The 13115-nt window shown below is 36.2% G+C and overlaps 1 protein-coding gene across 10 annotated transcripts in view; it reads left to right on the top strand.

Annotated features, from left to right (window-relative positions):
- MAST2 (microtubule associated serine/threonine kinase 2) overlaps positions 1-13115 on the top strand; it is a 181433-nt gene that overhangs the window by 16301 nt on the left and 152017 nt on the right. For all 10 annotated transcript variants that reach the window (XM_081307162.1, XM_081307163.1, XM_081307168.1 and 7 more), the window contains exon 2: positions 10288-10435. In XM_081307162.1, coding sequence (XP_081163288.1) covers positions 10288-10435 — 148 coding nt within the window. The remainder of the gene's footprint in view (positions 1-10287; positions 10436-13115) is intronic.

Here is a 13115-nt window from a genome sequence, read left to right as displayed (position 1 = left end):
ATCTTTATTTCATTTTTATATGGTGCTAAGAATCGAACCCAGTGCCTCACGCACACCAGGCGAGCGCGCTACCACTTGAGCCACATCCCAGCCCCTCCTCTGTAAATTTATGTCAGAATATCTCTTACTTTTTTAGCAGAACATATATTTTTAAGATTCTTCCTTTCCTTTTTAAAAGCTTTTTATTGTAAAAATATAAGAAGTACAGAAAAGTACCAAAAACAGATACATGACTTAGTGGATCATAAGATAAACATATCTTTAGAATCCCTAACCAGGTCAAGAAGAACTTTGTCAGTCATTCAGAAACTCCTCTCTCTGTGCCTCATCACATCACAGCTTCTTCTTCCCTTTAAAAGTAATTATTACCTTGACTTAAAAAGTGATCACTATCTTGCACTTCTTTATATTTTGGAATATAGTTAAGAGTATCCATGCATTATTCATTTGCTTTATTATCCATTAAATATGCAGCAGTTTCCAGTGGCAATACTGTTACCTCCAATAATGTTGACTGAAAACTGCTGATTTGTTAATATGCTGTTGACATTCTTTCTCCACCTACATTTTGTGGTTGACCTATATCTATATTGTCAGATTATACAGCCATTATATATTATATGTTCTCCTTTTTAATGTACATTTCTTCTTGTTTTAAATTTTTTTTGTAGTTATAAGTGGACAGAATGCATTTATTTTATTTGTTTATTTTTATGTGGTGCTGAGAATTGAACCTAGTGCCTCACACATGCTAGGCTAGCACTTTGCAACTGAGCTACAGCCCCAACCCCATTTATTTTTAATTCTACAAATAATTATATAATTCTAATTAGTATATTGATGTGTCTGTAGTGACTTTTTTTCCTACTTTAGGCACTCCTTCCCCCAGAAACTGGAACTTCATGCATGTGCCTTGACACTTGCCTTATTTTGTTCCTTTGAATGAGTCATATTTTAATGTTCTGTTTGCCTTGTGATTTTTGTTGAAAATTGGACATTTGAATATTGATAACTTTGGAAATCAGCTTCTCCCCATTTACTTTCTGGTTTCTGCTGATTGTTGAAGGCTGTAGTAATCTATGTAATGCATTTTCCCAATCTTTTTCATATTTGGTCATTAAAATTTGTTTTTTTTGTCATGTTTAGATTTTCTTGATTACCAGGAGCTGGCCAAACACACATGTGCACGTGTATGTGCACATGCGCGCGCATACACACACACACACACAGACACACACACAAACTTCTGCCAGTCTTATAGATTTACTTTTTGCTGGGATTTTACTTCAATACTTAGCCAGATTTGCATCCTTGATCCTGAAGAGCAGTCTGAAAGATTAAGGTCTTTTTAGGTCTTTCCTCAATGTATAGTTTGCCGGAATATGCACATGACTTTCTAAATTACATAGAATATTCAGGTATTTTAGATTGCTCTATTTTTCCAAAGAAGTTCTTTTCTGTTCTTGCAGACATTAAGTGGTCTGTTTTATGTCTCAGTTATAATTTTTTGCTCCAGATGGCTTTGGGTGTTTGGATTACCTTTCAGTGTTTTCACTTTGATCAGGTTCTGAGGTATAATGAGAAGACCACCTTGCTCTTTTTTTTTTTAAATTTTTTAAAAAATATTTATTATTTTTTAGTTCTCGGCGCGCTACCGCTTCCACATCCCCAGCCCCTTTTTTTTTTTTTTTTTAAAGAGAGAGTGAGAGAGGGGAGAGAGAGAGAGAGAGAGAGAGAGAGAGAGAGAGAGAGAGAGAGAGAGAGAGAGAGAGAAAGAATTTTTAATATTTATTTTTTAGTTCTTGGCAGACATAACATCTTTGTTTGTATGTGGTGCTGAGGATCAAACCCGGGCCGCACGCATGCCAGGCGACCGCGCTACCGCTTGAGCCACATCCCCAGCCCCCCACCTTGCTCTTTAGATAGGTCCCCCAGACAAGTTAAAACAAACACAAACTGCTGGACATGGTGACACACATCTGTAATCCCAGTGGTTCGGGAGGCTGAGGCAGGAGGATCGCAAGTTCAAAGTCAACCACAGCAATTTATCGAGGCCCAAAGTAACTTATTGAGACCTGTCTCTAAATACCATATTAAAATAAAGGGCTGGGAATGTTGCTCAGTGGTTAAGCACCCCTGGGTTTAATCCCTGGTACCAAAAACAAAACAAAACCAAACCCCCCCAACAAAACAAAACAAAACAAAAAATCCATAAACTCATTTATGTTCAGAACCAGGGACCAGGGTCCCACACTCAGAGCATCATGCCAAGGAGGAGCAAATTAAAAATCCCACAAAGCTTCTCTATTAAATTGACTTTTTTTTTTTTTTTTGAGATTGCACTATATTGCCCAGGCTGCCTTGTATTTTCAATCCTCTTGTCTCTGCCTCCCAAGTAGTTGGTTGTAGACAAATACCGCTCTGCTGGGCTTTTAAAATTGACTTCTTAATTCACCTTTCTCTTGATTACTTGTAAACCTTGGTTCTGATAGTTCTGCTTGTTTTTCGGTGTTTTTGTGGGAAGATGAGAATTTGGAACTGTAGTATACCATTTTGCTGGTGTTATCTCTGGTTTTGTTTTGTTTTTATATATATATATATATATATATATATATATATATATATATATATATATATATATATGTTTTAGTTGTAGATGGGCACAATACCTTTATTTTATTTTTAATGTTTTTATGTGGTGCTGAGGATCAAACCTGTGCCTCACACTAGGCTAGTGCCACAACTCCAGCCCCTCTGGTTTTATTTTAATTTGTATTTCCTTAATAATGAATAATGTTGAGGATAGTTTCATATATTCATTTGCTATACTCTGGTTTTATTTTAATTTGTATTTCCTTAATAATGAATAATGTTGAGGATAGTTTCATATATTCATTTGCTATACTCTGGTTTTATTTTAATTTGTATTTCCTTAATAATGAATAATGTTGAGGATAGTTTCATATATTCATTTGCTATACTTTGTTGAATTGTCTACTCAATCTTTTGTGGCATGTTTTTATTGGCTTGTTTCTTTTTTTATTATTGGCTTGTGAGAGATCTATATATACTGACTGACTGTCATTTACCAGGCATGTTTTGCAAACATTTTGACCTTGTTTTTTATTTGTTTTCTTTTTTAAGCCTTTTTTGAAGAGCAGAAGTTTTAAAATTTGCAGATGTTTAATTTATATAGTCATTATTTTTAAAATTGTGTGTTATGTCCCAAGAATTTTACCTACGTCAAAGTTAAATTTCTTTTAAATATATGTATGTATATGTTGTGGATGGACACAATACCTTTATTTCATTTATTTTTTTGTGTGGCATTGAGGATCAAACCCAGTGCCTCACACTTGCTAGGCAAGCACTCCACCACTGAGCTACAACCCCAGCCCAGAGTTAAATATTTTTTTAAAAATTTTCTTTTGAAAGTTTTATACTTTTAAGTTTTCTTTATAATCCATTTAGAGTAATTTTTGCATGTTGTGCTGATATGCTTGAAGTATGGGTCAAGGTTCATTTATTTTGCATGTGGATATCATGCAGAGGCTTTTTGATATGGATTAAGAGAATGGACTCTGATAAATGTGGTGGAGTTTGACTCTTGGCAGGATAGGTTTTGCCACAGGTGTAGAGTTCTCTTTACCAATTGGATTGCTAGTCATATGGGAAAAGTCAGCTTCCAAAGAGAGTTAACCCATTTTTTTCAACCTGACAAGTTTTTAATGTGTATACTCCTATTTTCAGCTGTGAATTTTTTGCCTACTTGGAATCCTATCCTTGATAGCATAATGTAAGTATACTGCTAGGCTTGTGGGTAAAATTAGTCTGAGATTTGGAGGAGGGAGATGGTTCTGAGCCAACGGGTGGGAAAGTCTGTGAGGACTATGTACAGCAATAGGAAAAATATCCACAATTCAGTAGTATTGAGTTAAAAGAAAAAGAAGTAAACTCTAAGAGTTGGAAGGAACATGGAGAGATTATGCAGTCTAGGAATTTAATTTTTTAAAGCATGAAATTTACATGGTATATAATAGACACATTATTACTACAATATAGAAATACAGGCTATATATATATATATAATTCCTGGCTTGCTAGCTCTAATTCCACCTTTAAAAAAAAAATCTCACTTCAGAAAGAATGTTACCAAATGGGTATGTGGCACAAGCCTATAACCTAGCAATTTGGGAGGCCAAGGCAGGAGGATTGCTGGTTCAAAGCCAGCCTCGGCAACTTAGAGAGGCCCTGAACAACTTAGTGAGACTTGTCTCAAAAATAAAAAGGGCTGGGGATATAGCTGAGCCATTAAGTGTCTCTGGGTTCAATCCCTAGTTAACTCTCCCTGCAAATAAAAACAATGTTATCATACAAGTGAATTGACTTTTGTAGGATTTACTCCAAACCTGCTGTATTAATATATTTGGGCTACTATCACAAAATTCCATAAACTGGGTAGCTTATAAACAATATAAATTTATTACTTATAATTTTAGAGGCTGATAAATCCAAGATCAAGGTGCTGACAATTTTGGTCTCTGGTGAGGACAACTTTCTCTTACGCAGATAGTGCCTTCTCTCCTGGGCCTCATTTGTAAGGGCTCTAATCTCATTCATGAAGCTGTGATCACATGACTTAATCACTTCCCAGAGTCTCCGTAGGGGTTAGGATTTCAGTGAATGAATTTTAAGGAGATGTAAGCATTTAGATCATAGCACTTACATTCATTTAATTTGGAAAGTAAACCAGTTGCAAACCTGAATACTTGATTATCAATTTCAAATAATTTGTGGCTGATTTCTCACAGTTGATCAACTTCTGTATGGTGGCATCATATAGCAAGTTGTTGATTTAGTCTTGTTGCTCTCAAACTTTGGTGTGCTTCAGAATCACCTGGATGGCTTGTTGAAACAGATCTCTGGACTCTCCACTGGAATTTTTTAAAAAATATTTATTTATTTTTTAGTTGTAGTTGAACATAATACCTTTAATTTATTTATTTTTATGGGGTGCTTAGGATCAAACCCAGGGCCCTGCATGCACTAGGCGAGTGCTCTACTGCTGAGCCACAACCCCAGCCCCTCCACTGAAATTTTTGATTTAGTAGATCTGGGATGAGGATTGAGAACAAGTTCAAGCTGGTTTTGGGACCACACATTTAGAATCACTGTTTTAGGCAAGAAGAGAATTATTCATGTTTCCTTTGGTTTTCTTTCTTTTGTACTAAACATTTATAGTTCCCCTAATGGTTGTTAGAAAACTGCTGTAATTTATAGGTTTGCTAATATTTACTATTGCCATAGCAGTGTTTTATTTGTAAACTTGTTTTTCCTTCTGTATTCTCTTGCTGCTATAAGCATACCACCCCAGCCAGAAAACTGAAAGTCACTCTTGTTGCCTTTTTCTCCTTAACTCTCTATTTTAAGAATCGTTTGGGGGCTGGGGCTGCAGCTCAGTGGTAAAGCGCTTGCCTTGCATGTATGAGGCACTGGGTTCAATCCTCAGCACCACATAAAAATAAATAAAGATATTGTGTGTCAATCTACAACTTAAAAAATATTAAAAAAAGAATCATTTGACTACAGAAATGAGAGAAAACAATATAATCTAATTTAAGCAGAAAAGAAGAGCTTCTTATAAGTGTACAATAGTATCCCATTGAACAACAAAACCTGTAGGTTTGCTGGACCTCATAAGGGATTAGAAATGTAGAAAACTTTAAGAAATAAGGGTGGAAGTTAGTAAGGAAGTTCTTCTCATGCTTCTTTTCTTTCTCTAGGGCTACATGTGGTTTGGTCTTACTTGCTTTGTTTTCTAGTGTCCTTTGATTACTTTGAAGTAAATTCAGTAATGCTCTGCTATTTTAAAAAGTTAAGTCTAGGGCTGGGGTCATGGCTCAGTGGTAGAGCACTTGTCTAGTATGTGTAAGGCACAGGGCTCGATTCTCAGCACCACATAAAAATAAATAAAGATCCATTGACAATTAACAAAATACTTATTTTTAAAAAGTTCAGTCTAGGGGGCTGGAGTTGTAGCTCAGTGGTAGAGCTGCTTGCCTAGCATGTGTGAGGCACTGAGTTCGATCCTCAGCACCACATAAAAATAAATAAATAAATATAAGGAATTGTGTTCATCTTCAACTAAAAACAACAACAAAAACATTTTTAAAAAGCTTCAGTCTGGGGCTGGGCTGTAGCTCAGTGGTAAAGTGCTTGCTTTGCATGTGTGAAGCACTGGGTTCGATCCTCAGCACCACATAAAAATAAATAAAGATAATGTGTGTTTATCTACAACTAAATACATATTAAAAAAAAGCTTCAGTCTAGTTGAGTATAAGAAGCAAGATGCAAAAGAGTTCATTTTGAGTGATTACATTCATATCAAGTTTTTGGACTTTGTATAATTATTTATCCTGTTAAAAGTCTGAGATTCCGAGCTGGGGATGTGGCTCAAGTGATAACGCGCTCGCCTGGCATGCGCAGGGCACTGGTCGATCCTCAGCACCACATAAAAATAAAATAAAGATGTTGTGTCCACTGAAAACTAAGAAAAAAAAAAGTCTGAGATCCCCTGGGGTGTGGGGGGGATCAGGGATAGTGATTAGAAGAAAGCACAAGGGGGCTTTTTGGGATGCTGATTATATCTTTCTTTTAATCTTTGAAAAAGTATATAAATATATACATATGTATTTAGTTATTGATGGACCTTTATTTATTTACTTACATATGGTACTGAGAATTGAACCCAGTGCCTCACACATGCCAGACAAGTGCTCAACCATTGAGCCATAATCCTAGCCTTTTCTTTTAATCTTGATGCTGGTTACATGGGTATGTTCACTTTGTGAAAATTCACTGAGTTATATGCTTAGGTATGTGTATATCTGTGCAACGAGTAATATACTTTCAGCAAAAGTTAAAAAGACAGTCTAGCTTTAAAGTTAAATTTCTTATCTAATTTAAATTTTCTTCCCTTTGCCAGGTTTTGACAGAAGAGATTAGGAATAAGAAAGGTCATGATCCATTCTTTCATTTTTTTTCTTCCCTCTGTTTTCTGGCTTCTTTTCTTTGGTATGTCCCAATAGGGACTAGAGAGATTGAAAAGGATATATTTTTCTCTTAATTGATGCCGACTGAGTCCTCTCTTGGTTGTTCTTTCTTCTTTGGTGAAGACTGATTGGATGCCTGCCGCACTGTATAGATGATGCTGGTTCTTTCTTGTAGCTCAGTTGTAAGTTCTTCTGGGATGAAACTTTTCCTTCTCCACATTGCTTTCATACAGAATATCCACTCTAGTTTGGCATCTTCCAAGACCTCTTTACTTCCCTCTACCAGGCAGTGAGAGAGCAGCTCTCTGTTGAGGGTTACCAGTGTTGTTGCCTAAACCCAGCTTCCTTCCATGGTTTCTCATTGATTCATAGGAATTATTTCAACCTTGACACACCAAGTGGTAGAAGTATATGTTGCTCTCTTGATATATTTTGCCTCATTAACTACTGTTTCCAATTTACTTTTATCACTGCTTACTTCCACTGTAGTTGCCTAGACACGTGGGAGACTTTGATGATTCAGTGTCTCAACTTTACCTTTATCCTTTTATCCATGTTTTGTGCTTGAACATTGGTAAATTATGTTCTGGATGGTCACCACCAACCAATATTCGGATTTTCCCATGTTTATGAACTCGTGAATCAACATATGACCTTAGAGATTTTCTTCTCTTTCATCTGTCTTAGAGAAGTGGACATTTTCCCATTTTTTTCCTCTGTGGCTTTTAGTATTCCGTGGTGCCGGTTACTTGAGTCTTCCTTTCTCCCTTTCTGTCCTTCTCTTCTTTCTTTTTCTTCCTTTGGATTGAACTCAGTGGCCTCTTGGTTGTTAGGTACGTGCTATACCCCAGTCCTGAATCTTCTTTTTAAAATGCTGGATGACATAGGTATCAGTTGTTTCTTAGACTTCTTATTTTGTCCCTATAATATCTAGTAATGCACTCACTACTTATCTGTTTGTTATAGCTTCTTTAACAGTCCATCTTATGTTCCTATAACAAAATACCCAAGCCTGGGAACTTTATAAAAAAAGAGGTTTATTTAACTTACTGTTTTGGAGATCTAGGTTCATCTGCTTATTCTGTTGAGGGCTTTTTGCCTACATTAAAGCATAATGGAGGGCTTCATGGTGGGAGTACATGTGAGAGGGAAATAACAGTGAAATAGGAAGCCAGAAAGTTTTAGGGGCCAGGCTTGCTCTTTTTATAGCAACTCACTCTTGAGGGAACTAACCAGGTTCCTTGTAGAACTACATTAGTCCTTCTTAATGGCAGGAGTACTCCCAAGGACCTACTTACTGCCCACTAGCCCCCCAACTCTTAAAGGTTCCACTGCTTCTCAGCATAGCCACATTGAAGATCAAGCTTCCATCATGTGAACCTTTGGGGAGCAAACCATATCCAAACCACAGTAGCTACCTTTCTGGAGATGTGCCTCATTTGTCTAATTTTTCTACCAGTTAATACTGTTAAAAGGTAGGATTTCCCTTTAAAACATCCATATCTTGATGATGTTGTATATTGTTTACTGAGTGAGGAGGAAAAGGCATTGGGGTACAGTGGATGAACAAGACTAAAATGAGGCAAAAGGGAAACTCTGTCAGTATTTCATATTGTCTCTATCTTCTCCATAGTATTTTTATACTTTTTTGTTTGAAAACATATTGGCTTTTATTATAGGCATCTGAATAAAGCTCTAAGTTTTCATTTACGACTAATTGAATATTAGTGGTATTTCTAACTTTGCATAATAGATAAAGGAAGGCCTGCTATTTGATGATTTATTTAAAAACTAAACCCATTGGGTTGGGGTTGTGGCTCAGTGGTAGAGCGCTTGCCTAGCATGTGCGAGGGGCTGGGTTTGATCCTCAGCACCACAAATAAAAATAAATAAAGTAAAGGTATGTGTCCAACTACTTCTAAAAAATAAATATTAAGAAAAAAAACACAGGGGCTGGGATGTGGCTCAAGTGGTAGCGCACTTGCCGGGCATGCATGAGGCACTGGGTTTGACCCCTTAGCACCACATAAAAATAAAATAAAGATTGGGCTGGGGATGTGGCTTAAGCCATAGCGTGCTCGCCTGGCATGCGTGCGGCCAGGGTTCGATCCTCAGCACCACATACAAATAAAAATGTTGTGTCCGTCGAAAACTAAAAAATAAAATATTAAAAAGAAAAATTCTCTCTCATTAAAAAAAAAAAGATATTATGTCCACCTAAAACTAACTAACTAACTAACTAACTAAATAAACCACACACAAAAAACTAAACCCAGATGTAGTGGCCTGTGCCTGTATTCCCAGCTACTTGGGAGGCTGAGGCTGGAGGATTGCTTGAGTCCATGCCATCTTAGGCAACATAGTAAGATCCTGTCAAAAACAACAACAACAAACACCAAAAAACTTTACTGGATATGGGAAGAGTGTGATTAAAAGAAGAAAAGTAAGTAGATAAATATAATTAGAAGTTTTATGTCATTTTGTGAGCCTTCTCTATTTTTCCTTTGTCATTTCATAATCAGTATCCCTTGTCCCAGTGGCTTGGGAGGCTGAGGCAGGAAGACTGTAAGGTCAAGGCCGGCCCTAACCAAGCAACTTAGTGAGACCCTATTTTTTTTTTAAGAGAGAGAGAGAGAATTTTTTTAAAAATACTTATTTTTCAGTTTTCGGTGGACACAACATCTTTATTTTATTTTTATGTGGTGCTGAGGATCGAACCCAGTGCCCCGCGGCGCATGCCAGGCAAGCGCGTTACAGCTTGAGCCACATCCCCAGCCCCCCTATTATTTTTTTTAATATATATTTTTTAGTTGTAGATGGACACATCTTCCTTCCTTCCTTCCTTCCTTCTTTCCTTCCTTTCTTTGCTTGAACCCAGTGCCTTACACATGCAAGGCAGGTGCTCTACCACTGAACTATAGCCCCAGCCCCTGAGGCCCTATCTTAAAAAAAAAAAATTAAGGGCTGGGGATGTGACTCAGTGGTTAAGTGCCTCTAGGTTCAATCCCTGGTTAAAAAGAAAAGAAAAGAAAAGAAAAAATTCCATGTCCTTGCAAAGCATACCAGGCTTTTATTAAGGGAACTATGTTTCCGGCTTTAGCTATTGAGTGGGAAATATAAAATACTGACACTTTTTAAATAATGAATGTTGTAGAGATGTTCAGTGTAAAGTTCTTATACTTCAGGAAAGTGACTAAAAAACTATAATGTTTTACTCTTTTTTTTTTCTTTGAAGGATGTGGTAACTGGACTTAGTCCCCTGCTCTTCAGGAAGCTCAGTAATCCTGACATCTTTTCATCTACTGGAAAAGCTAAACTCCAGCGACAACTTAGTCAGGATGACTGTAAGTTGCGGAGAGGAAGTCTGACCAGTTCTCTGTCAGGTACATATCTGATTTTGTCTGAATGTGGGAGACTGAGTGGTAGAGAGCATGTTTTACATGCATAAGGCCCTGGGTTTAAACCCCACAACAACAACCAGAAAATGAAAGCAAACAAAACCCAACAATAACAACAAAACAAACAAAAAGAAATGTGGGACTTTGTTGTTAATATTTAAAGTTGTATCAACTGAGTATTTTGACAGCCTCTTCTTTGCTAGTCTTGTATGGAACACTCCTAGGTAAGACTGTTTTCTATCCTTATATCTTCTTCATGGACTCTAAATGCTAACCACCTGAACTGATAGGTATTTCTTGGTTCACCAGTGCTTCTGGCTACATTCCCCCTCAATCTGATTTCTCTCTCCTCTTATGTAGATTTCACATCTCTTTTCTCCTTTTGATTTTCTTTTTCTCTCCATTCACCAAACCTAAGTCCATATGCTTCCCCATATTCTTCAATGAAAAGGCAATTACAAAATTCAAGGGAAAAAAATATACAAAGAAATTTTGGTCTAAATAGAAGGCAATTAAAATGTAGCATAATTTTAGTATAACAGAATATGAAAAAAGGAGAGTCTATCCTTTGACCATAGCTAAAAATGTTAGTTAAGTAGAGAAGAAAATGTAATCCTATCATATTCCTTTGTTTAATAGTAAACAATTTTCAGTTTCTATTTCTTTCAGTTCATTTTAGGGTTATTCCTTTGGTTTTATTTTCTCACTCTTGTATTGAAATTTTTACTTTGCCAATTATCTATATAGACAATTCTTGTTTCTGTTCTATAGAATTCTCATCTTTTAGAGATGTGATTATCTTCTAATTGACCATGAATGAATGGATTTTTGAATTAAAATTTTTAAAAGTTCATTATTATTTGGATTAAATCTTTTTCCTTTGATCATCTACCAACCAGAGTCCAGTCTTTTACTCTGAAATGCTAAATCCCTTCTATCCTGTAATTATGTGACTACTAGGTTCTACACTGTGGAAATGGAGTTGGGTTTGACTCTTCTGTCTATAGAATTTGCATATAATCTGATTTCAGCATTTTGTCTTGCTTTATGCCTTCTTAGGTATTTTCATTTCTGAGTACTGAACCTAAGATTTTGCAGAACAAACTAACACCCCTCTTTTAAAAAATTTTTTTTTTTAGTTGTTGACAGACATAATACCTTTTTATTTATTGTTTTTATGTAGTGCTGAGAATTGAACCCGGTACCTCACACATGCAAGGCAAACACTGTACCAACTCAGCTACAACCCTAGCCCCAATACCCCTCTTAACTACAGCCTCCCCTATGCTTATTATAGCTTGTATCTTTCCAGTTTCATTGGTTCTGATCTATCTATTTACCTTAGATCCTCCTCTCCAAAAGAAAACAAAATATGAAAACAAAACTAAAACAACCACTCTCCAAAACATATGTATTTTATTTGTTTATAAAATTGTTTTGTTTTGGGGGAGAGGCACCCAGGCCTCATGTGTGCTACACAAATGCTCTACCACTGAGCTATAACCATAGCCCTTTTAAAAAATAATTTCACCTCTAAATAGTCAGTTAGTTTCTGTCTGTCTGTTTTGGTATAGCCTGGAGGACAAAAGATAAAATCATGTGCTCACTCTGCTACTTTTTTTTTTTTTTTTTTTTTTTTTTTTTGGTATTGGGGCTAGAACCCAGGTCCTCATTCATGCTAAGCACACCCTCTTCCACTGAGCTACACCCTCAACCCTCACTCTGCTATCTTTAATTGGAAATGTTTTATTCAATAACCTCTTGAATTATTCTAAGAATAGTAATTAGGATTTTTAAGATTTTCTTTTTTTCTGTATTATTTGTTTTACTAAAAGGCTAGTTTTGTTTGTACATAATATTTCTTTTATTTTATGTTGTTTATTTTCCTCAAATTCTTGGCAGTTGGGGCTGGGGTTGTAGCTCAGTGGTACAGTGCTTGCCTAACATGCGTGAGGCACTGGGTTTGATCCTTAGAACCACATAAAAAATAAATAATATAATGTTGTTAATATGAAAAAAAATTCTTGTCAGTCTTTGTCATTTGTGTTTCAAGTTCTTACTGCTCTGTGCTCAAATTGGGTTCTACTAAAGTTGTATGAACCTTTTTATCTAGCAGGCTCTTACTTTGAAGAGGGATATGATGATACTAGCCTTTTATATGTGGGTAGGATGAGTCAACAAACTAGCTTTCCTTTAGAATATATAGGTGATGAGTTGGCAGGTTGTTTATAGGATTATGTAATATTTGCAAAATGAAGTTCAGAAGGCAGGTATGCAGGCTTTACTATAGGTTTGTGAAAATTTTGAGTTGAGAACTATTATTATTATTATTATTTTAAATATTTTTTAGTTGTAGATGGACACAATATCTTTATTTTATTCATTGTTATGTGGTGCTGAGGATCAAACCCAGTGCCTCACACATGCAAGGCAGACACTCTACCACTGAGCTATAGCCCCAGCCCCTTCATCATTATTTTTTTGATGCTGCAGATTGAACCAAGGGCCATGTGCATACCAGGCGAGTGCTGTACCACTGAGTGACATCCAGCCCTAATATGATTTCTTGTGAGAATTTTATGGAGAGGCTTCCCAGTAAAGGGTACATTTGAAAGGAGACTTGAAAGATAACTAGATTTTTAAAAAATGTATCACATTATTTTTT

The sequence above is a fragment of the Spermophilus citellus genome (genome assembly GCF_964194105.1).
Source record: "Spermophilus citellus genome assembly, chromosome: 9".
Classification (NCBI taxonomy): domain Eukaryota; kingdom Metazoa; phylum Chordata; class Mammalia; order Rodentia; family Sciuridae; genus Spermophilus; species Spermophilus citellus.
Note: the sequence above shows the minus strand (reverse complement) of the source record. Positions and strands in the feature narration are given on the sequence as shown.